The sequence below is a fragment of the Triturus cristatus genome, chromosome 9, assembly GCF_964204655.1.
Source record: "Triturus cristatus chromosome 9, aTriCri1.1, whole genome shotgun sequence".
Classification (NCBI taxonomy): Eukaryota; Metazoa; Chordata; class Amphibia; order Caudata; family Salamandridae; genus Triturus; species Triturus cristatus.
Genome location: NC_140592.1, coordinates 696895871 through 696920826, shown reverse-complemented (window position 1 = coordinate 696920826; position 24956 = coordinate 696895871). Strand labels below are relative to the sequence as shown.

General features: G+C 46.6%; 1 protein-coding gene across 1 annotated transcript in view; it reads left to right on the top strand.

Moving 5' to 3' along the window:
* The window catches only part of PLCB3 (phospholipase C beta 3), a 614713-nt gene that overhangs the window by 445680 nt on the left and 144077 nt on the right, over positions 1–24956 (top strand). The window contains exons 15-16 of the mRNA XM_085625816.1: positions 4351–4440; positions 4595–4665. Coding sequence (XP_085481942.1) covers positions 4351–4440; positions 4595–4665 — 161 coding nt within the window. The remainder of the gene's footprint in view (positions 1–4350; positions 4441–4594; positions 4666–24956) is intronic.

The window sequence follows — 24956 nt, the reverse complement described above, 5'->3', positions numbered from 1 at the left end:
TTACCTGCTATGTGTGGCACAGCGCTCTATTCTGGCCACTTTATAGATGTATGAACCCTTCCTTGGTTGTTAGGAGCTTGGTATCCCACCCTACAGGTGTGGCTACCAGTGGGCTACACACCCACGGAAAAAACAGTTTGGGCACTAGTCCCCCCTCTCTGTCCCCACTACCAGCCTGTCTACTGAACAAAGGACAATCAAAGTGTGATTGCCATTTGCCCACCAAAGCAAGCTCTGCCTTTGAAGCTTGCCTTTTGGACTTTAACCCTGAGAGGCTTTCTGCGAAGGGACACCTCAATCTGTAGCAGGCTTCTGTTGCTGTAAGGCCTGGTAGTTATTCACACTACTCCCCACGTGGGCAAAAGCTGTCTGGTGGCCAGTGGCCTTGTGAGGCCATTGGACAAACTGGTTCACATAGTGGCAATTTTCTAAAAGTGGCATTTCTTTATTAGTGATATTAAATTGCTCAAGGGGAGACTTGCATATGTAGTTACGGGAAGTGGGGAGTTTTGCCACTGAATTGAATGGAAAAGGTGGCTTGGCAGTGTCATCACTGCTCTTCCAGTCTACAGCGGCAGGCTGGGAGCCATTTATAGTTTGTCACACACAGGGTGGCACAAGCCCTGGATGGACACTCTGCCTTACGTGCCCTGGGTACCATTTACTAGGTACTTACAAGTAAGTCAGTATCTGTCAATTGGGGGTAGCCAATCGACATTCACTTTGTAAGGGGTTAGAACACTGGCACTGGGTTCTGGTTAGCAGCTTTGTCGCAAACCCAGCAGCATCGGTCCAAGAATGTGGGGGTGAACATGCAAAAAGAGGGATTTCCTTACACTACAGTGTAGCAAAATGCTTCATCATTTAGAAATAAGATCCGAGTTTGAAAAGCCCCAATCTTCCCAATAAAATTCAAATTTCGATTTCTTTGTGTATTAAATAAAATATTTCATAATTTGTATGTTAGCTCAATACATTCTTGTTTTTGGATTTGTGTGCATTGTTTTGAGGTTCAAACCATATAAATTGTATAGGTTGGGGTCCCCAGCTTCCAGCAGTGATTCAGAGGTGTTCCGCAAAGGACAAAAGGTTAAGAATCAGTGACCTAAACCTTTTGTCAAATAAACTGTCCTGATCAAGGAAATTATCTTGAAAGTATTACATTTTTATACCAATCTCGTGAAGCCTCTGTGCTGGGGGTGTGGGGATGGGGTTAAGCATGCAAAATAATTACTTAAAAGAAGCAATTACCAAAGCAAACAAAACAAGCATTGGCAAATCTAAAAGGTCTGTTTAATGTACAGACACATGAATCGTTAGTACGTCAAACTTAGACCTAAAAGGCTCACTTTCAGTCTAAAATATTCACTAAGACAGATGTTTCAGTTTGAGTGGCCTGCAACCATAGGGAGGCAAACTGAGTGATAGTTGCTCAGCTTAGAAACTCTTTGAGAAGGCAACTGCTCAGAAATATGCAAGAAAGTCAGAGGGTGATTTAAAAAAGCACACAAGGCTTACAAAGACAATATGCTGTGTATGTATAGCGAGAATATCTTCCCATGGTAATAGCCACCAAAACAGGTACGCCAGCATCTGTGCAAGCTTCCATTACCACCCAGAAGGGGTACAGCATGGACAATAGTGATGCAAGCTTCCCCCTACAAAAGACCCAGTTAACTAAAAGCCGTGCAAGTTTCTCACAGACACAAAACAGCTACAGTACAGCCAAGAACGGGCGCTATGTTGCCCCACTCGCACAAAGCAGACCGGGGTAGGTAACTGCCGTGCAAAGTTATCGCACAGATTGCGATGTACATCTCTGACATCTGCACCAAAGGGTTCATACAGAAAGCAGTACTCTCAATTACTAACAGAGCACACTACACAGGCATTTTGTGCACACAAGGTAAGAAAGATGCAGTTCTACGACTTGCATCTGTGCCAAATGCTCCTTAATATATTTGCAGCTTGTTCCGCCATCTTCTGGCTGTATCTCTAGATTCCGAAACGTAAAATGCAATCAACATGGAATGCATGCAGTAGGTGAAAATCTAACAAAACTTTGACAAATAAGGTGGTGCAGTCAGGGAGATGGAGACAAGTCACTTGGAGACAAGCCAGAGGGCTTCTGACACAGAGAAATGGACTATGCAGAATAACTACTTTGCCAGAGTTTTGAGATTATACAGTAACCATGAAAATTTCAGACAAAGCGGGAGATTAAGGATCTGAAAAGCTATCAAACAGCTAAAAATATGGCCTGATACCTTAAAATAAATACGGTAGCATCAACGCCTCACTAAAGAAACTCCGTATGGGTAGGAACTCTACTTCCTGAGTTGCACCGTTGTTGGGCTTTGAAGGCCGGGACACCCTGGGTATATCAATTCTAGGAGCTGTTCTTACACAGATCAATCTTAAACCTTTTCCAGATCTCCAAAATATTTTGGCCTAGCATCCACACAATTTTGCAGATTTCTACAGTTGCGGCATCCACTACTCCCTTACATCCAACATTTAGATGTTATCCCAGACTTTCACTCATTGGAAGCCATAAAAACAATGGAAGATCTCACCAATAAAATCTCCGCATCTGCAAGTCAATGGTTATCAAAATACCTGATACAATGGGAAAATTAAGAGAGCCTTATGAAACCGATATAGGCTCCTTCTATGATGTGAAGTGGAGGAAGACAATTACTGCTCCCAGACAAATATCGATTGCGACTAAATTTAGTCCCATACTATTTGAATATCTACATTGGGTGTACCTCACCCGAGAAAGGCTCTGGCGCATCCAAGTGACTCCTCGCCATCATGCCTCCGATGTCAGGCAATGGTCGGCATTTGTTTCACATGGTATGGCATTGCAGGACGCTGCGCAGATTCTGGGTCACACTTGAAAGGACATGCATTTAGGTGATGGGTTTCAGGATCTCACTCAATCCACAAATTGCCATACTGTTTCTTATTGAAGATCTTGGCCTGTCAAGGTATCCAAAGTTGTTCCTTGGTCTAGTCTTGATTATTGCTAAGCGCAACATAGCTCACAACTGGTATTCTGCAACAACCCTGAGCATTACAAAATGGAATGAATCTAGAGTACTTGACAAACTTATTTGTAATATATGGGGTTGCCCACAAAAGCATGTGGGGTGCCTGGGTGCAGTATTGTGGGATTGTCGACTAGATGGTCTGACTTGTAGCCATGAAATGAAGGTAGATCATCGGTTCATTAACTGCTACATGAACTACTTGGTTGGAGGTATGTGTGATGCAGTGTATAGACACCGGAGGCTTTGTTTCCCTTACTTTTGTTTTCTTTATATTGTTAGTTCAGCCTATTTTCCTCTCAACAGCTGTGGACCTAACCATTTTAATATCTGTCGTACATCATATATTTTATGCTCATAAATGTTGCGAATTAAAAATACATTTATTTTAAAAAGTATCTGAAAAGCTGAGTAAAGGGGAAGAGTTTACTCAGGAGCTGCAATGGGATAAGACGAAGATATAAAGAGCTCATTGGGAGGCTAAAGAGGATGTGCCTGTAGGTGAAGGAGAGCGCCAAAGTCTGAGTGTTATTGACCCTGAGGTTGAAAGATTTGTGCAATTTATGTCAAATGCCGACTGAACTGCCTAACGTAAGATGGAGGAAGAGTGCCTTGGGAAAATGTATGAGCAAGAGGATCTGGCAATGTCACTGTTACTCTGGCCATGGAGCTCCCAGTGAAGGAGGTGTCGCACTGTCCTAGGTAGAGCTTCAGTTGAACACCAGGTTGCATTTTTGTGTCTGTCCAGAAAATGTGTTTAGTGTTCCAACACTGGGATCCAGGAAGATTAAACATTTACAAAATGTGCTTGGTTATTAAATAGGATTTTTAGCTGTTCAGCTTGAGACAGATTCATTAAGCCCCAGCATGTTTGTCATGGAAGTTTTTTACCACCATCATTTTTGAGCATGGAAGTATTCAGACTTCCAAAAGCAGTAGAAAGATTTCCAGATTATTAATAAGGAATGTTATTACTAACCTTCCAATTCCTGCAGCTGGGGGCTCTTCCAACCAAATTAGATCTCAGAGCATGGATTACCATTTGGCGTCTACCTGCTGAGCAATGTGCCCAAGGCCTGCTTACTGTCTAAAAGTACTGTAATGTTCTGTGCTTAGGCAGGCTATGTCTGTGGGCACCTGGTCACTGTTTTTATTCTTGTGGTTAGAATAACCCACACATATATTCACACATAGTTTCTTTTTACAATGAACCACTCATCGTATTGTCGCTGAAGATGTTTCCATCCATAGAGAGTGTATTTCAATTAATCATTTGCTTGTTGGTCCTCTGTTCTAGGATCATCCTTCACTGACCAGCCTGATTCCAGCAATGTTGTCTCCAATGGAGAAGAGAAGCTGCCCAAGTTAGAGCCAAGAAAGTCCATCGGTAAGAAGCCAGAAAATGCTCTTTTGTTCCCCAGTTTGAGCTCCCTATTAAGCCATTTGAACGATTTCCATGGGGTTATCAGATCTCATCTGACTGCACATCTTTTATTCCCACCCATTTACCCTCCAGTCTCACAATAGTTTTCTTTGCACAGATCGGGAAGCAGAAAGTGATGAAGAGGAGGAAGAAGAACAAATGGAGCTCAAGAAACCCACCACAGATGAGGTAAAATCATTTACAATCTCCTTCATCTTGTTACGTGATAGAAAATGGAATATGGAGACTGAAAGGGGTGTGAGGTAAATAAAAACATGAAATAAAAGTAGTGCGGTGAAAGAAAAGGGAGTGAAGTCCGAGACAAATGCATTGAATGAGGTGAAGGAAAAGGGAGTAGGGTGAAGATATGGGAATGGAGAGAAATATTGGAACACATTGAGAAACCGGATTAGGGAAAGACGGTAGCAAGGAAAAGGAAGTCTGTTGAGTAAGACAGGAAAAGGAGTAAGGTGAAAGATAAAGGATTGTGATTATCAAGTATGAGAAAGGAACATGAGGCTGACACTCTAGCTACTCATTAGATGAGAGAATTAATTAGGACTCATTGTTACAGAGCTAGCAAATACTTTTGTAATGATAGTGAAAGAAAAGAAACAATGTGGCGAAGGGTACGTGTTAAAAGAAAATGAAGCAGGATAAAAAGGTGATCATCTTAAAGCAATGAAGATTAAGTATTGGCATTACCAATAAGTCTCGTCTTTTGGACCTTATTAATGCTATGATTACTTACCGGTAATCCCCATTACTCTTAGTCCTACTCGTCCTCGACCCAGTCATAACTAATGAGGTATTCCACTTGACAGGAAACAAAACTGGAAACGCTTTCTAGGCTCCACCCACCCTCCTGTCAGGGGCTATAAGTACATAGCCAACAGAAAGCACATCCTGACATACCAAGCAACAAAGGCCTGAACAGGGAGGGCGGGTGGGAAGTATGACTGGGTCGAGGACGAGTAGGGCTAAGAGTAATGGGGATTACCGGTAGGTAATCATAGCATTACTTCTACGTCCCTCATCCTCGACCCAGTCATAACTAAGGAGGCATACCAAAGCAACCCCACAAGCAGGCCTTTGGCGAACCACACAGAGAACAGAGACCGAACACAAAACGTGGAGTGCAACAAGTGAAAAAACTGTAATAAACACACAGAATCAGGGGGGGGGAACAACCCCCACAGCACGCAACACACCACAACCAAAATTGGTCCAGTCAGTCAGAGCACAATTCAGACGATAGTGCCGTACAAAATTAGAATCAGACGCCCAAGTCCCAGCCCGACAGATCTCATCAAGGGAAACCCCATGAAAAGCAGCCCAGGAAGCAGAAACACCCCTAGTGGAACGGGCCTGAACCCCAGAAGGGCAAGGCAAACCCGAGCCCTGATAAGCCAGAGAAATGACAGCCTTGATCCAGCGACCCAGAGTAAGACGGGAGGCAGCCTTACCCCGACCAGCCAGACCAAAGTTCACAAAGAGAGAGTCTGAAGAACGAAACCCCGTAGTGCGGGCAACATAAACAGACAACGCACGTTTCACATCCAGAGAGTAAAGCAACAACTCAGCAAGCGAGGAAGGAGAAGGACAGAAAGAAGGAAGAATCAACTCCTGAGAGCACTGAAAACGAGAACAAATCTTTGGAACAAACCCAGGATGCAAAGAAAGGATCACCGCGTCATCCAAGAAACGACGAGGCAAGAACAACGCAAGGCAGTGAGCTCACCCAACCACCGAGCAAAAGTAACAGCAACCAAAAAAGCCACCTTAAAAGAGAGGAATTTAAGGTCCACAGTCTCCAAGAGCTCAAAAGGAGAGGACTGCAGAGCACCCAGGACAAAAGAAAGATCCCAAGGAGGAACCGGAGAACGAGTAGAAGGAGAGGACAGAGAGAAACTCCGGAACAACCGGGAAACCAACAACCCATCCGAAGACGGGAGTGAAGGCGGATCCCAGAAAGCCCGAACAGCAGCCCACTGCCCCTTCAGAGTAGACAAGGCATACTTCTTCTGAAAACCATCCCAAAAAAACTGAAGGATAGAAGCAATGGGACAAGAGACAGGAGAGAGACCAAGCCCCGAATCCCAGGAGGAGAAAGAAGCCCAATGCTTAGAGTAGGAGGACTAAGTGGAACTCCTACGGGACCCTTGCATCACAATGATGAGGTGATCAGGCAAACTCCGGACTCCAAGAGACATCCGTTCAACCTCCAGACCGCCAGGGTGAGAGGACCAGGAGGGAGGGGGAGGGAGACCTCCGGGGGGTCGGGTAGCGGGGAAGAATCCAAGAAGGGTCCACCACCAGGCTCAACAACAACGGGAACCAGGACCTCCGATGCCAGTGAGGTAAGACAGCCACCACCCGCTGGACCTTCAGCAAGAGGGCAGGAATCCAGGGGGGGGGGGAGGCATACAGCAACCAAGGGGGCCACTGAAGAGACAACGCCTCCACCCCCCAAGCACCCAACTCCGGAGTCCGAGAACAAAAGAGGGGGAGTTGGGCCTCGGCCTGGGAGGCAAACAAGTCCAGCTGGGGAGTCCCGAACCTCCGACAGACCATCCGGAAAATCCTGGGGGAGAGACACAGGGTCAGAGAAGACGGAAACCTGCGACTCGAGGCACCCACCACCACATTGTCCACACCCCGGATATGCTGAGCAGAGATGGCCAGAAGATGACACTCCGCCCAACCCGCAATTGCACAGGCCACCAGATTCAACAAAGGTTAGCCCTGGTGGTTGATGTAAGCCACAGTCACTGAGTTGTCGGACCTCACCAGTACATTGCATCCCAGTAGACGATCCTGGAAGAAACGAAGAGCACGGTCCACTGCAGACAGCTCCCTCTAATTGGACGACTGGTGGGACTCCACCCGGAGCCAACAAGCCTGAACAGACCACTGACCCAGAGTTGCTCCCCAACCGGACGCACTGGCATCCGTCGTCAACACCAATGGAGGCAGCAGGCAAATCCACATCCCCTTGGAGAGATTGGAGGAATCCAGCCACCACTGGAGAGCGGACACCACCTCCAGAGACACCGGCACAGAGAGAGTATAGTCCCGAACTGGAAACGGCACCCAACGTTGAAGATGCCACAGCAGAGGCCGAAGATGAACTCTGGCCCAGGGCACCGTGAAGACAGTAGCAGCCATATGACCCTGAACTTCGAGCCACTGAAGGAGGGGAGCCACAGCCCGGGACAACAACCCCCGCAACAGACACTAAAAACGCCGAAGCCAGGAATCCAGAAGGAACACCTTGCCCAGGACCGAATCGAAGACGGCCCCTATGAAAGTTCTCCGAGTTGCAGGAAGTAGGTGGCATTTCGGAACGTTCACAAGAAACCCATGCTGCTCAAGCTTACGGATGGTCAAGGACAGGTTCCGAGACAGGACCGCCGGGGAAGGAGTCTGGAGCAGCCAATCGTCTAGGTAGGGGAACACCGACACACCCAGGAGGTGAAGATGGGCCACCAAGGGAGCAACCACCTTGGTGAACACGCGGGGAGCGGACCGGAGACTAAACGGAAGGACACAGAACTGCCAATGACGACCCTCCAGGCAGAAGCGCAGGAACATCTGATCCTCCAGATCCACAGGCACATGAAGGTAAGCGTCCTGGAGATCCAGCGTAGCAAACACCTAGCCAGCCAGAATCAAAGGAACCACCCGCTGCAAGGTCTCCATCTTAAAAGGGATCTTCTGGACAAACAAGTTCAGACTCCGGAGATTGATGACAATCCGAAACCCTCCTGTGACCTTCGAAACAAAGACAATCGAATAGGTCCCCAGACCCCACTCCAACCGGGGAACGGGCACAATCGCCTTCTTCAAGAGAAAAGCGTGAACACCGTCTACCAAGACTGACGACCGGACTGGCTCAAGGGAGTCGGAGTCCGCACCACGCCCGAGGGAGGAGGAAGGGACAGAAACTTGATCCGATACCCCCGTTCCAGGACATCCAGCACCCACTGATCGGAGGTCGTCAGACGCCAAGCGGGAAGGAACAAATGCAACCTCCCACCAACCTCTGGTGCAACACTAGCATGAACGACCTCCGGGGTGGCATAGTCAGGAACGCTGTGGCCCCTGTCCAGCATCACGGGGAGGCTTCTTCTGGAACTTCCGAGGGAAACGCCTACCAGCACCTCTCGGGCTTTTAAAGGAGGACTGTTGAATCCTGGAAGGCTGACAAAGTCTTGGCATGAGAAAAAGAAAAATCCTTACGAGAAGGCTGCTGACGGAAGGAAAAAGAATGTTTTCGCTCATTGAACACCTTATGAAGCTTATACTCAAGCGTCCCCAAAGAGACGAGGGCCAGTAAAGGGCAAACGCAAAGCCATGGACCTCTGGGCGGCGTCCGTATTCCAACCCTTCAGCAACAGATTCCGACGAGCAGCGATAGAGGAACCACAGGACAAGGCAGAAGCGCGCACAGAATCGAAGGCAATGTCCAAGAGGAATTCGGCCTGACGCTCCATGGATTTCAGCAAGTCCGGGCATCTGCCGCCCTCCTGCATCGTGGAAAACAAAGTCTTACAGTCAGTCAACAGAGATTGAGCGACATAAGCCCCATAGACACCAGAACTAATGGCAAGGTGAGAACCAGCATAAGACTTCCTCAACGCAGAGTCAATCTTCTTATCCACACCATCACGAAGAATGTTATCATCCATCATAGAAGGACGACCCACCAAACTTTCGACAATGGAATCCACATGCACCGACTCAGGAAAGGACTCCTCCATGTCCTGCAAAGGATAAAGTTTCGACATGAAGCGCGGCATCATAATGTGATCTGGATTCTTCCACTCATTCAAGAGGACATCCATCACAAAGGGATGGATAGGAAGAGAAGTAGCAACAGGCTTCCGAAATTGTGGCAAAGCAGCATCCGAGGAAGTACTGGCCACAGCATCATCCGGAAACCCCATGTTCTCACGCACATGAGAAAGCCAGTCGGGCAACAACTCCTTGGAAACATATTTGCCTTTCAGATCCACCGCCCTCAAGGAAGCGTCATCAGAAGAATCGGAAGAAGAAATGTCCGAATAGAGGGCAACGCCCCCACCAGAACGACTCCCAGCAGACTTTTTGGAGGACATCAGATCAGACAAAGTCTCCAAAATCAGGCGCTTCAATCTGCCGTCATCCAACCTGGCTCGCTTCCCTGCAGGGGCAGAATCCCAACTGCCCGCAGGGGAAGAGGAAGAGGAAACGGGTGACACATGCTTCCACTTTTTGTGATGCTTCCCCATCACGAACAAACAGCAAGTGAAACAAACACTGAAGACAGGACCCAGCAAGCCAACAAAGGCAGGAACAGAACAGAAAGCGACCCCCCCCCCCCCCCCTTTTAAACAAAAGAAAGCAGGAAACCGGCCATAACAAAAAACAGCTGAGCTGAACCGAAAGCGAGGCGGGAGGGGGCTTGGTCAGGACCCAAACGTAAATCGCCACACATCGCGGCCGCCGAAGGCCGAAAAACACACCAAACTGCAGCCCGAAAGGCAGTGAGCACCATGGCGGCACAGCGCAACCGGAGCCCACCCGGGCGCACCACACTGACAGCGGGACCCAGGCAAGCCGAACGGAGCACTCGGAACCCAACCCAAGTGCTCCAGGGGAATTTCCCCGCACGGAGCGCCCGGACCCCACCCTGGGCGCTCCGCAAAAAAGGCCGCGCCAGAGAGGCCCGAAACAGCACAGCGGAACACTCTGGGCCAAACCTGAGTGCTCCCGAGGAATTTCTGCACACAGAGCGCCCGGACCCCACCCCAGGCCCTCCGAAAACGGCCGTGCACCCAAGAAATAAGCCCGCACACGGAGCGCCCGGTCCCCACCCCGGGCGCTTCGTAAAGGTCCGCGTTCGAGCGGGTATTGCGCCAGGAGGAGGAAACACCCGGTGACGGCAAGAGCCGATCACACTAGAAACACCGGGGACATGGAAACCAAAAGCCCCAGCCCCAACCATCCGAGTCAAAGAGAAGGCACTACAACAATCGGTGAGCCCCAATGCAGGAAAGGACTCACCCAACAGCAGGATCCCAGGAAACCAGCGCAGCCCAGCAGAACCGGCAACCAGGAGCCTAAAGGTGTCCAGGAAGCCAAGCAGCCCGACTCAAGGAACTCCCACGAAGGTCCATGGCACCCCCAGAGCCCAGCAGAGGAGGAAACTAACGGACAACACGAAGCAGGTAAATGCACTTATAGCCCCTGACAGGAGGGTGGGTGGAGCCTAAAAAGCGTTTCCTGTTTTGTTTCCTGTCAAGTGGAATACCTCATTAGTTATGACTGGGTCGAGGACGAGGGATGTAGAGGTAATGTTTAGCCATGCATCATAATATCCTGGGTGCTTTGCTGCCAGGGGTTAAATAGCTGGCACTAGCAACCCTGCATATTTTATTTATTAAATATTTTTACAAACGTGTAGTAGCCATTAAACTTTAAAGACAATAAAAAATCACTCCCATCTAAAGCGGCATCACTGAAAAGGGGAACAACAAAAAATGCTTCCCTATTTTCAGAGAGTTTCTCAATACTGAACCCAAACACTGTTAAGCCCCATCACCTAAGTAACATTCGTCTGGCTGTTTTCTATGTACTCTTCTCCCCGCGACAAACATGCAAATTACAGTAAAAAAGAAAGTCACTGCCATCACATTACTGCATTTCACCTTGTCTTTTCTCAGCCACACAAAGTATATGTTTTTCTTTAACAAAAAATAAACATTCAGACCAGGGGTCTCCAACCTTTTCTGTAGTGAGAGCTGCTTCTGCTCAAGGAAAGTCTTCCCGAGCTACTAGCAAATTTTATACCTGTAAAATAGTGACTACACTATGACCACCCAAAGCAAGATTTTCAGCAGTTACCACCCAAGTATAACAAGTGCGGTTACCAGCAGAAATGCTGGGAAAAAGTTATTCAACATTAAATGCCTCCCCTTGACTTATGAAGTAACATTCAAATCTTGACATGCCCAGTGGCACAAAGGACATAACCACACCAGTACGTCTCCCCAGCTCAGCTCGAATTATTATTCACCAGTTACTACTTTCCACTGTGGGCAAACAACCTCAATTTTCCAGAAGAAACCCCATTTTTGAAAACTAAAACTGCCTTTAAAATATCAGTTTTCAGTTTTTGAGAAATGCACAGTCTCAAAACATCAGCCCGTACAAAACATCAGCTTGTCATTATCATCATGTAGTCCCATGTACAAATGCCTCATATGGGCAGACTACTTTGAATTCCCAGGTATTAGTCATATGCCATGGATGCTCACCATTGGTATAGGAAACAATGGTCCTAGACTTCTTTAAAGCTACAATTCAGTTATGAAAAACATTCATTAGTCAAAGGGCATCTGGTACATATAGAATTAGCATTGTATCATTAATGTACCACCGTTTTCTTTACAATGCAAACAAGTTTATCCTCAAAAGGCACAAAATATCGCTCCAATAGTGACTGTTTATTATTTAGTTACTTTTATAACAGATCATCATATTCAATGCTCCAAATAGAGAAAGAGGTTGCTCCAAGGGGAGTGTGAAAAAGGAAACTGCTCGTGAGGTAGGACAGATATAAAGGAGGGGAATCCAGAAGGCAAATTCAATAACCAATCAATTACACATTCTGGTATCCTTAGTAAAACTGGTCGTAGTTCATAGTGGCACCAGTTTTACAGATAGGCCAGTCCCTTATGGATTTAGAAATATTCATTTAATGATTTTCTGATGACGCACTGAGAACATTCATCTGTGAAAAGGCAGGGCTGGGATGATATCAGGTAGAGGCCCACTGGGTGAAGAGTGTCGAAGTTTCGACCCAAGTGCAATGAGGGTAATTTATATCCTCTGCAGGCGGGTCTTCCTCAGGATGGGGGGAGGGGAGGCAACCTAGGGTGAGGTACAGTCAGGATACAGCCCCTGAGGAAGACCCGCCTGCAGGGGATATAAATTACCCTCATTGCACCACGGTCGAAACGTCGACACTCTCCCCCAGTGGGCCTGTACCTGATATCATCCCAGCCATCCGTTTCACAGATGAATGTTCTCTGTGCCTTATGAGAAAATCATGAAATGAATATTTGTAAATCCATAAGGGACAGGCCTATCTGTAAAACTGGTGCCACTGTGAACCACAACCAGTTTTACTAAGGATACCAGAATGTGTAATTGATTGGTTATTGAATTTGCCTTTTGGATTCCCCTCCTTTATATCTGTCCTACCTCACAAGCACTTTACTTTTTCACACTTCCCTTGGAGCAACCTCTTTCTCTATTTGGAGCATTGAATATGGTGAGCTGTTATAAAAGTAACGAAATAATAAACAGTCACTATTGGAGCGATATTTTGTGCCTTTGTGTCTTTTGAGGATATACTGGTTTGCATTGTAAAGAAAATGGTGGTGCATTAATGATACAATGCTAATTCTATATGTACCGGATGCCCTTTGACTAATGAATGTTTTTCATAACTGAATTGTAGCTTTAAAGAAGTCTAGGACCGTTGTTTCCTATACCAATCGTTACCCAGGTCCATGGACAATTGTGGGTTACCCCATTATATCATAATGGATGCTCACCATAGCACCACGGATGCCTGGATTATGCCAGTAATGCCCCCATTATACTAGGGCCACAGTTGTGCCAAGGCTGGAAACCAGAAGGATCAGGGATAAGACCACATATGAGTCATGACCATTAATATGCCAGGAATAGGTACATATAGGCCAGTCATGCTCAGAGTAGATCTATGATGGCTGCCAGCATACCACAACTAGACCAAAAATACTAAAATAGTCAATGATGACCATTATTATGCCACTGCCACTATTACGTCAGGAATGGACACAATTATGCCAAATATAACACTCTTATGATGGGGCTGCTAGCATATATATTTAACGGTTCTTGGCACCAGGTATAGTTTCAGGAAGCAATAGTGTTTATTATGGGCACACACATAAATGTTGATGAATCTCTTAATTTTCTCTGGTCTGGATCATACCCTGTTATCCTCAGGTCTTGAGCTGATCATGCATCTAACTGACACATTTTCACTCTGACTCCTGCAGTCCCGCACTTTGGTGGGTCAGCACTGATTACAGCTCAGGCTACTGCTGCCGTACTTTTTTGATGGTGCACTGTTAACACACATGTTGTGACTGATAAAGGAGGGACTACAACATGGTCAATCTCCTTGTGGCTTAATTATATTGAGATTGGATACAGACTGTCATGTAGCAAGTCCTATAAGCCGGCACAGTGTGTGTTTGAGTGTTAGTATGAGTTACTTTGATAAGTTTGGCTGGCTGTCACTCTTAGGGTCTTGAGATCAGTGCTGCCTTCTTTAATAGGCACCTACTCTCTGAAATTGATACTGGCTTTGACTTCACCTCAGAGAGCTACTTTGAAGGTACTGGTGAGCTACCAGTAGCTCCCGAGCTACTCGTTGGAGACCCCTGATTCAGACAATATTGCTGACAATTGGTGGAGATGAAAACTAAAATACAACAGAGTTTACAGTGAATCATTAGAAACTTGATGCTCCTCTCCTCCCAGCTAAATATTCCAGCCTTATCCAGAAGAATACTGGCAAAGAAAACTGGCACTTTTTACCATCACTAGTTAAGGAGTGCAGCTGTGAAAATCATGTTTCCAGGTTAACGAAGCACACCACTCAGATCCCTCAAATTCACACAGCAATCCTTGTGAATACTCCATGCCACAGGTCTTGTTTAGCAGCCTTGATGAAAGGGAGTGCCGAGCAGTCTATAACAAGCGTCATACAAAAGCAAGATGTCTGGCACTGCTTTGGAACGCATAGTGGGAATGAATTTTAATTGTGCGTTCCAAAGGCGTGACAGCCATCTTATATGCTGATTTCAAGGGAAGAGAATGTGGTGTAAGGGCTAAAGTGACCAACCTTGAAGCTGGGGCCCCGGGTTCGAGTCTCACCTGGCGGGAGGCCCAACATCCTGTGATTCTGGGTAAATCACTTAATCGCTGCCTGCTTGTGAATGAGGGTGTTTGAAATGCAACTGGTGCTCGTGGAAGGCACTCCGATCAAGACCTTTTTGTGACTTTGTATGTCACACTTGTAACAGAAGAACAAGCTGAACACAAACTAGGCTGGCTGGGATGGAGATGAAACCGGGATGAGGGCAGATAAGGGTGGGATGCAAAAGAAGCATCATAGAAGGGGATATGGGAGACAGACAGCTGAAACACAAGCACTCATATTTCTCTTTGAGTAATGTCACTGATGCTCATGTAAAGGTCTCCCATACCTTCGGGTTGAATTTGCGCTATACTTAAATGCAAAATAAATGCATAGTGACTCTACTCAGTGTGGTATTCAAGCTAAAGCTGTCCTTTTTCCAACTTTCACTTTTTTACCAAACAGACCACATTATAGGAGACGAATATGAGGGCATGATGCAACTGGCATGACCGTGCTAGCACACTTGTGCCTTCTCATGCACATGAAGAGATCTTGCCACCCGTATTAAGTATTGTTTTTAAACAAAAAACAAGATTTCCAGTTTGAGATTCCAATGAACTCTGAGGTCAGTGATCAATGCCAACGAGAAGGTGAAAATTCTTGAAAAGTATGAGAGTCGACGTGAATGCAACTTTTATGGAAGCACTGAAGCCACATGGCACTATCTGCTTCTCCCCTGACTCCTTTTTTAATGTCACCTCACTCTGTTAGCCTTCATGTCTCTGTGAACACAGCCCCAGCTGGCAGCACCAGAGGAGCAGTGAGGTAAGTGGCTGTAAGGAAACAGTTTAGTGCACACTTGTTATTTCACCCACTGAACTCGTCCTCGTCCCTTGGGGGTGGGGGAGAGTCATCCGTACAGGAGAAGGAACACATTGGCCGAAGGATGCATGCTAACAGAACTCTAAAGATGTGGATTAACTGAACTCCATATCACCTCATTAGCATGACTAAAAGAATCCAGGGCAAACTTAATGAGCATAAACAAGTGGGTACGGTGCTGATAAACTCAAAGGCGTGCATCCTCCTGAAGCGGCTTCCATGCTGAAATATGAAGTGTGGCAGCCGTGAATCAGGCGCAAGTGTGTGCCATGTATATAAAGGTTAGGTGTGTGGGCGCCATGCTGAAACATGAAGCGCAGCAGCTGTGAAGTGGGCGCCATGCTGCTAAAATAAAAGGTGTGCAGTCTCCTGATATGTCCCGATGGTGAAATCTGAAAGCCGGGGCCGTGCTGACAAAAGAAAGCCGTGCAAGATATCCATGGCCGTCGGCGCTCCAAGCGACCGAAAACACAGCGCTCGTGTTAAGAGCTCAAAACAAACAAAAACAGATGCTAAAATGATAACTAGTGGATTGATATTGTACGTCGTCCCTGCTGTCTTGGAGGGATAAACACTGGAAGAGGCATGACATACACATGCCATTAACAAAAGGGAAGAAAGAATAGGAGAGTGACAATGGAGCCAGCAAATAGGAAGCTTATGGGTGGGAAGTAAGCCCACAAAGTGTATACAATGTGTCTCAGAGACAGCACAAGTGCTACCTAGGCTTGACCTAAAAAGGAGCGCACTAAAAGGAATTTAATGAGGAGATTAAAAAGGGAGTGATTGAAAAGGTACTGAGGGTGTGAAGTGAAAGGACAAGGGGTGAGAACTCAGTAATTCCCAGAAATGTGAATCATATTTAATTTCCCCCCCTTCAATTTCCTTAAAAGAACAGAACCCCTGTTCTTAGTAGATGAAATTCAACTTTAATATCAGAAAATAATAATGGTATCCCATTGTGAAATATTTGGCCCATTTTAATGAGAGGCAACCATTCCTCTGTATGACATTTGATCTCTGAAAATGTCCAGGGTCTCCCCCCCCCCCCCCCCCCCCCCCCGAATAGTGTTTAATGGCAATGTCACTCTGAGTCTGGAGTCCAATTGCATTGTCTTATATTTAACCCTCTTGTAATTGTTGGGATTGTATATTTTTAAGAAACAGCCACCACAAAGCAAAATGCATTGAATTATACTCTGTGAAATGATTTTGTTGGGAGTGTCTCACTGATTCAAAATGTCCTAAATGTGGGGTAGAAGAGGCAGATGATCTTGCATTATTTGTTAATTATGTTACACTTGGCCAGAGTGCTCGAGAGATCATCATGAAAAACGTACTTGAAATAATTCATACTAATTTGGTCTTGTCTTAAAAGACAATGATGACTTGAAGGGATGAGACTGTAGTTTATTGTGAGATTGTGTTCTGCTTCATCGTCATAGTAGTTGCTCGTCCTTGTAAAGCCTAACATTGGAAAGATTCAGTAACTCCAAGCTTTGAAGAAAGGTGGGCGCACCTATGTTACATCATTAAGTCAAACCCGCAGTCTACAGGCTAAAAAATGGTGGCAGGAGACGTAGAGGGCGAATTATTATTATTAACCACTTTACAGACTGGCTATATTTTGATCATACATAACACTGAGATAATTGTAAAAGATTTAGATCTTTAATTGCCAGTTGTATAATTTGACCAAGTGTAATTAAAATATGTATTTTTACTTGTTTTCATAAAATAAGTTGAATGCAAGGGTGGCGGGTGCCAGTGCGCAATATGGCTGAACCACTGTGAAACTCCTGCAGTTCAGGGGATGCAATCCGCCATCATCTGGCCCTTTTGCAACCAAACAACATGTAGAATGCAACCCAGTTACCTGCAGTAACTCGCCTGTGAGTTTTAGGACGAGAGCGATGCGACATGTTCGATGATAAGTGCATTAACGCCCAGGGCAGCAGAGGTGAAATTGCAGCCGCCTGAGGAACTAGCGTGATTTGTGACCGCCTTGATGTGGTGAGTTCCGGACCTGCAGGGAGCTTGGTGGTGCTCGTACCCCACTGCGGTGCCTTGGGGGAGGACTGCATCCCCCGATGCCTGGAGTGGTACTCCAGCTGTACCGCTGTGACTACTGCCAACCAGGCGGGAGCCCATGACCAACAGACCCAGCCACCCCATTGCTATTGGGATCCAGAAGCGCGGGGGTGAAGAAGCAGCCATGTTGAGAAGGCATGGCCCCTGGGGGATTGAGTAGGGAGATAATTACACTGCAGAGAGAGGAAGGAGTAAGAGCTGAAACAGGGGGAGAGGTCTCCCCAGATGGGTTACCACCGAATGAAATTGAGACTCATAGGATTATGAATGATCTGAGGATGGAAGTTACTCTATTAAAGTCTGCTGTCCTAGCTCAAACTGAACAGGTCAGGCTTTGAACAGCTAGAGGAGCTCCACAAGTCCAACCTTCCAAACAGATCCCCGCCTGGCCACCAAACCTGGTCCAAGCTGCCAATTGTCCAATCACACCTATGCCAGCGTCCTGCCACCATCCCTTAAACATAGCCTAGCCCTTAGGAAATGCCGCCTACCACGTGACACACGTGTAGTTGCCAGGGGGGCACAAGTAGCGCGGCCGCAAGTCAACATCGACCGTCATATACAGCCAGGCCCACTTTCGAGCCATGAAGTTTCCCCCCGCCCCCCAATTTTGGCACCCAAATAACCATCAACAAACGAGGGCATGGGCGGAACCATTTGCCCCCCCCAAGAGTATCTTTATCATTAATGTCCCCAAAGTTGTCACCTATACGAAACACGAAGGTGAAGATTCACTAAGTAATAAAATTATAGACTGGATTCGCCATGTGAGGGGATGTCACTCAGTGATAAGAGACGACATCTTGGGTGCTAAAAGGATAATCTGCCCCAACACCCAGTCAGACTGTAAAGAATTACATCTTGCTGAAGGGAATATGGCCCATAATCTGATAGCTCTTGAAGCCAGAACCTGTTCCCCTAGTTCCTCGGGCATCCAACTCTGGTATTGACCCCTCCAGTATGCAGCACTAATTAACCTCCAACACCTGGGCCCCCATATGGGCTCAGATTCACCCCTTGCAACTAATGATTGACTTGCACACTGTGCCATTTTTGACCCCATGAACACATACCCGACAAACCCAAGTAGCCATTATACTGTTGTGACCAAAGATAGCACCAGTGTAGGTAATCCCTCATCAATCCACATGCCAATCGGCCATGAGATGACCACCAAGCCCCCAACCTAAACAGCTAGGCATAAAGAGAAGGCTTTCTTCGCAGCAACATCTCACCCTGAAGTGCATAAAGACAGCAGTGTAGAGGACATACAACATTCTTAGACCCCTGGCCATATACTGTCTTACGGGCTCAACCTGGTAACATGGAATGTGGCGGGGTTGAGATAGAAAATGGCTCTCCTGCACTAGATCCAATTTATCAAATCCTTCGACATATGCATTCTCCAGGAGACCTGGAGCACCACCCCCATCCACATACCATGCTACCTTACCTTTCACCGTCCAGCTAGCACCAACAAACCAGGTTGGCCCGCAGGAGGGTTACTGATTGCGCTAGCATGTACCATCCTCGAGCTCCACTCTAATAACCCCGACATCTTAGTGGTCCAACTTAGGGGCAGGAATGGTACTGCATTAGACATTTACAATGTCTATGCGCAAGGTTCTAGCTCAGGAAGGCGATCATCTACTCTACAAGAGTTGGAAGGTCTACTTGATAACAGGGACACCCAGCCTCCACTAATCGTAGCGAGGGACTTCAATGTCACCTTCGAGCCAATAGCAAAGGAATACATATGTGGGACTAGGGAGGAGGATGAGCTGTGGCACGTTCCCTTTCTTTATTTACCTCCATCAAAAAATGGTAACCAGTAGCACTGCCCTTACTCTTGCGTATGGCCTGAGTGCTACCGACGGCCGTACCAAGTCTGACAAAATGGGGCTAATACTTACAACAGGACCACCAACACAAGCTGTTTTGATTATTTATTGCTAGATCTGAGATCATGGCAGACGGTGGATGATATGGCTGTGGGATCCACCACAGATAGTGACAACAATCACTTAGAGCTCTCCCTAGTATCGCCCTGGGCCATGTACGCAAACCAAACCGATGCCAATGTTACGACCAGGGAGGTGTCCATCTAATAATAACAGATGGCTTAATTGGGCACGGGTATCCCTAGACGCATCGAAACTAGAAGTAATTAAAACTCAATGTGCTAGATGGTACCACCAAGCTAGTCTGTTTAGCTGACACACAGGGGAAGCTGGATGAGGTTACTACTCGTCATAGTCATCTCTGTTGGCCACTCTTTTTAGAGAACCACTACGCCCCCAGGATACCTGTAGGAAAACCAGGTCACAGTGTGCCTGGTTTAACCAGGAGTGCAGGAGTCTTAGACGCCAACTAACTGTCGCTGTTAGGGCAAACAATGTGGCAGAATTGTGAGAAGTAAGAAGGGCATACAAGGTGTTCCAGGCCAGAATAAAGAGGGAATGGGAGGAGAATCGCTGGCTGCTAATCAGGGAAGCCTGCAGCAGGAGAGACTTCAAGCAATTTTCTAGTTACCACGGGGATGCCAACAGGCCCTGGTCAACGACTAACAACATTCTCATTGCAGCCTGGCATGATCATTTCTCCACACTATATTCCGAACTTCAAAACCCAGATACTGTAGCTTGCACCCTTGAACATGTTCAATTATCCACTAGTGATTTCTTCACAGATGCTGAAATCAGGGCCAGCATTAATTCCATCATTAGGGCCAAGGCTGCTGGACCTGATGACATTTCCAGTGATGTTTACCTTAATGATGTTGAGAATTGGACATCTTACATTCTGGTACTAGCTAATGGTATCGCAGAGGGTGCCCCAATCCCACCTTCTTGGAAGGAAGCTGAGGTGATTCCAGTCTACAAGAAGGGTGACCGATCATCACCTTTCAACTACAGGCCTATCAGTCTGATAGTGTGTACAAAAGGTGTTCGCCTGGGCTCTCCTCATGAAAATACAGGTGTAGATCAGCGACTTCAGCATCTTGTCCCCCTTCCAAGCTGAGTACAGGAAAAAAACTAGCACCATATACCAGGTCTTTAGCCTACTTTTATTGATATGGAAGATGGTGACTGTTGGCCAGGGGAGCCTCTATGTTGCTTTCATTGATCTAATGTCTGCCTTTGATTTGGTCCCAAGACATAAGCTTTGGTGTACCCTGAAAGGGATGGACCTCCCTCTTGATGTTCTATCGCGAATTATTCGCCTCATGAGGCCAACTATGCAAGGGCCCGCTGGAGCAGTCAAGTACAGTTAACTGATCCAATCAAAGTTAATAAAGGGGTCCAACAGGGCTGTGTGCTTGCCCCCACACTCTTCTCGTTTTTTGTTAATGGTGTCATCCTGTTCCTCTCTGAAATCCCTGCTGATGCCCCCTCTCTGGGGGGAACCAAAGTGGTAACATTGTTGTTTGCCGACGACCTTCTGCTAGTGTCCAAAACTCCTAGAGGGCTTCAGTTGCTACTGGATCGTTTTGAGGACTTCTGCCCCATGCGAACTTTGGAGATCGATGCCACAAAAACAAAACTTCTAATGTTGAACCCCCACAAAACATTCTGTGGTAAGCTTACATTGGGTGGGGTAACCCTGGAGAGAGTGAAGACCTTTGAGCACCTGGGGATTACGCTCTCCGATGACCAGTCATAGAAACCTCATATAGTGAAGCGGACTCTTCAACACAGACAGATTATTGGGGCAATGACCAAAGAGCACAGGACCTCCTCTACCAGAACAGTAGCAGCTCCACTTCACAACTATGAGAGTAAGGCAGTGGGCTCAGCACTATATGGTGCAGAACTGTGGGGTTTTGAAAATCTGGATGACCGCTTGACCACGGAGAACACATTTCTGAGAGCTCTGGTTTCCCTTCCACAGAGCACTCCCCTTCACCCACTCAGGTTGGACATGGGCATTCTTACTAAGGCCTGACCAGTTAGGTTTTATACCCGGGCAGTCCACGTCCCATAATCTACAGACATTATTTGCTCTGATGTGGGGCTCAATCTTGATCTGGGAGTGCTGGATGCCACAAAAGCCTTTGATTCCCTAGAGTGGGATTACTAATGACTGTCCTTCACTGGATGGGTCTCCTCAATTCATTTTTTTACCTGGATTGCCTTTCTATACTCACAGCCGGTAACAAGAATTAGGGCCAATGGCTCGATCTCCTCTCGCCTGCGTATTACCAGGGGCACACAGCAGGGGTATCCACTCTTGCTGCTACTTTTTGCTCCTGCGATAGAGCCACTGGCAGCCAAACTGCACCAATGCCATCGGGGTTATGCACTCTGTTACCATTCCAGACATGTTTTAGTCTCACTACACTCGGACATCATTACCCTTTATTTGAGAGATCAGCAAGTCAGCCTTAATGGGATCCTCTGCGAATTTGTCAGTTTTGGGGGTTTATCCGGTGTGCAGATTAACAGGGAAAAGTCCCACTAATTCTCTCTCACACAAGCTACGCAACCTTTTACCCCAAACTTTCCCTTGCAGTGATGTCACTCTGAACTTAAGTACCTGGAGGAGGTAATATCGAGAGACAAAGAGGAAATGATCACAGCGAACTATGGCACTGCACTATCCACAATCACTGATAGTATTATTCACTGGATTTCACTGCCCCCATTACCAGCGGGTCATTTTGCGCTAATAAAAATAATCATACAACCAAATTTTTTATATCTATTCCTCGATGTACCACTCCCACTGGGATGACCCTTATTTCAGTTGCTTAAAACTATGACTAGCGTGGGGAGGAAAGCAACCCCGTATTCAATGGTACACCCTATCTGTGCGCTCAAGCGCATCATGCCATTCATCGATACAGACCAACCACATTCCTTCCGCATTTGACAATAGAGCAGGGATATAGGGCCCCTGTTCCCCCATCCTCGTACTTGGGGTCCTTATTGACTTCGACCACAGTAGCAGACTCCACGGTTGCATGTACCTCCAATGCTTGGCATAGGCTGGCCTGAAAACTAGGCATACCCCGGAGAAAGAAATAATAATTAAAATTTATTTGTGCTCTAGGTACCCAATACTTGTAGTGCCTATCTCACTCACACCCTCAGGTGTTTCTGCCACTGAAATGGAAAAACTACTGTTATACACAGCCCGTGTCTGTTCTTACAGGCTGTGACAACGACAAGCTCCTAGGTGTCGATGTGTTTCCCTACACTATTGTGCTGTAAAAACCTGCTAGTGGTAAAGGCAAAAGTACAAAACCAAAGCCAAAAAAGGTGTGATAGGCCGGCAGTGCCTCACGGAAGCAGCCCCAACGAGGTTTGTGTAGACAGGTACTCGCCTACTACCTCCTGTTACCATCATCGGCTACTGCCGCCCAAACAGAAACAGAAAAGGAGGAAAACGATAAGGAGTGCTGGAACCCTCATGCTAATCCTAATAACTAGTGTCTAAAGGGCAAACTATATAGTGTCATGTGTCTAGTAATCTAAAGAAAAAGAGGAAATGTCGACCCAACAGCGGGGGGACTGAGTCTGATCAGGACCCAAGTCACTCCAATTAAAACCGAGCAGCACTACACTGGCTGTGTAAAACTTTATTCTATGCTGTGTCGCTGCTCATTAAAACCAACATGTTTCGTTGCCCAATTAAATTTAGCGGCAACTTCTTCAGGGCTAGGGTCGACTGGTCTCTCTGCGTCGCTAGTGTAGACCAGCGATTACTTTGTCAGCACCTGGGGGAAACACAATTAAAAACACATACTCAGTATCTCACCCATCCGGTCAAAACCAGTACATACGAGCATCTGCTCGTCCTCCAAGATGCCTGCTTCACACCTGACGTTCATATTTACCATCATAGATGATGTCTTTCAGCATACCTGAACCTTCGGTATGTATGAATATCTGCAAGGGTTATTTTCTAATACAGTCATCATTGCTGGGCTCTGCACATATGACATCGTAGGTTATCGATAATGAGTTGACACACGATACATGAGCAGAGGGGACTGAATAGTATACACAGGGGCACTTTAATAACTGTTACATCTTTGTGCTCTTTCAGAAACGCGGTTCCGCAGCCTCTGCACAAGCAGTCCAGGTTTTTTAAGACACCACAGATATTCATACATACCGAAGGTTCAGGTATGCTGAAAGACATCATCTATGATGGTAAATATGAACGTCAGGTGTGAAGCAGGCATCTTGGAGGACGAGCAGATGCTCGTATGTACTGGTTTTGACCGGATGGGTGAGATACTGAGTATGTGTTTTTAATTGTGTTTCCCCCAGGTGCTGACAAAGTAATCGCTGGTCTACACTAGCGACGCAGAGAGACCAGTCGACCCTAGCCCTGAAGAAGTTGCCGCTAAATTTAATTGGGCAACGAAACATGTTGGTTTTAATGAGCAGCGACACAGCATAGAATAAAGTTTTACACAGCCAGTGTAGTGCTGCTCGGTTTTAATTGGAGTGACTTGGGTCCTGATCAGACTCAGTCCCCCCGCTGTTGGGTCGACATTTCCTCTTTTTCTTTAGATTACTAGACACATGACACTATATAGTTTGCCCTTTAGACACTAGTTATTAGGATTAGCATGAGGGTTCCAGCACTCCTTATCGTTTTCCTCCTTTTCTGTTTCTGTTTGGGCGGCAGTAGCCGATGATGATAACAGGAGGTAGTAGGCGAGTACCTGTCTACACAAACCTCGTTGGGGCTGCTTCCGTGAGGCACTGCCGGCCTATCACACCTTTTTTGGCTTTGGTTTTGTACTTTTGCCTTTACCACTAGCAGGTTTTTACAGCACAATAGTGTAGGGAAACACATCGACACCTAGGAGCTTGTCGTTGTCACAGCCTGTAAGAACAGACACGGGCTGTGTATAACAGTAGTTTTTCCATTTCAGTGGCAGAAACACCAGAGGGTGTGAGTGAGATAGGCACTACAAGTATTGGGTACCTAGAGCACAAATACATTTTAATTATTATTTCTTTCTCCGGGGTAGGTCTCGCTTTGTTATATGGTCCTGAGAGGGGGGCTACCTAGCCTTTGACCCCCTAGGCTCCCTTTTTTGAGAACTGAAAACTAGGCAAACAGCTGCTATACTACCTGTTTGTTCTGTTGCCGAACGTGTTTAGGACTACCAATATACAATTCCTTGAATCGAAGTCAAAAGGAAGAAGAGTATTCACAAAGGTACATATATCCCTAACCTGACTATCCCACCAATGGGACCTAACCAGGGGGCCTCACCAATTAGTCATTGTCACTTAGCTGACTCAGCGATGAAGTTTCCTTCTCTCGGTCTTTGTCGTGTTGCTTCTTTGCGTGCTGTTTGTGGGGCACTTGTGATGCCTTGGAGGCCGCTTCAGTGCCACGGGTTCTCACTTGCTGCTGTGGACTACCACGGCTGCCCCCGATGCCTCCGATGAGCTAGGACGAGCGCAGCCTACGCATCCACAATTGTGTTTTTCAGAATGTGCCTCTAGGCCTACTGTCTCTGGAGGCCGGTGTTAGTCTGTTACAATGGGTGCCCCAACTTCCACTATGGGTG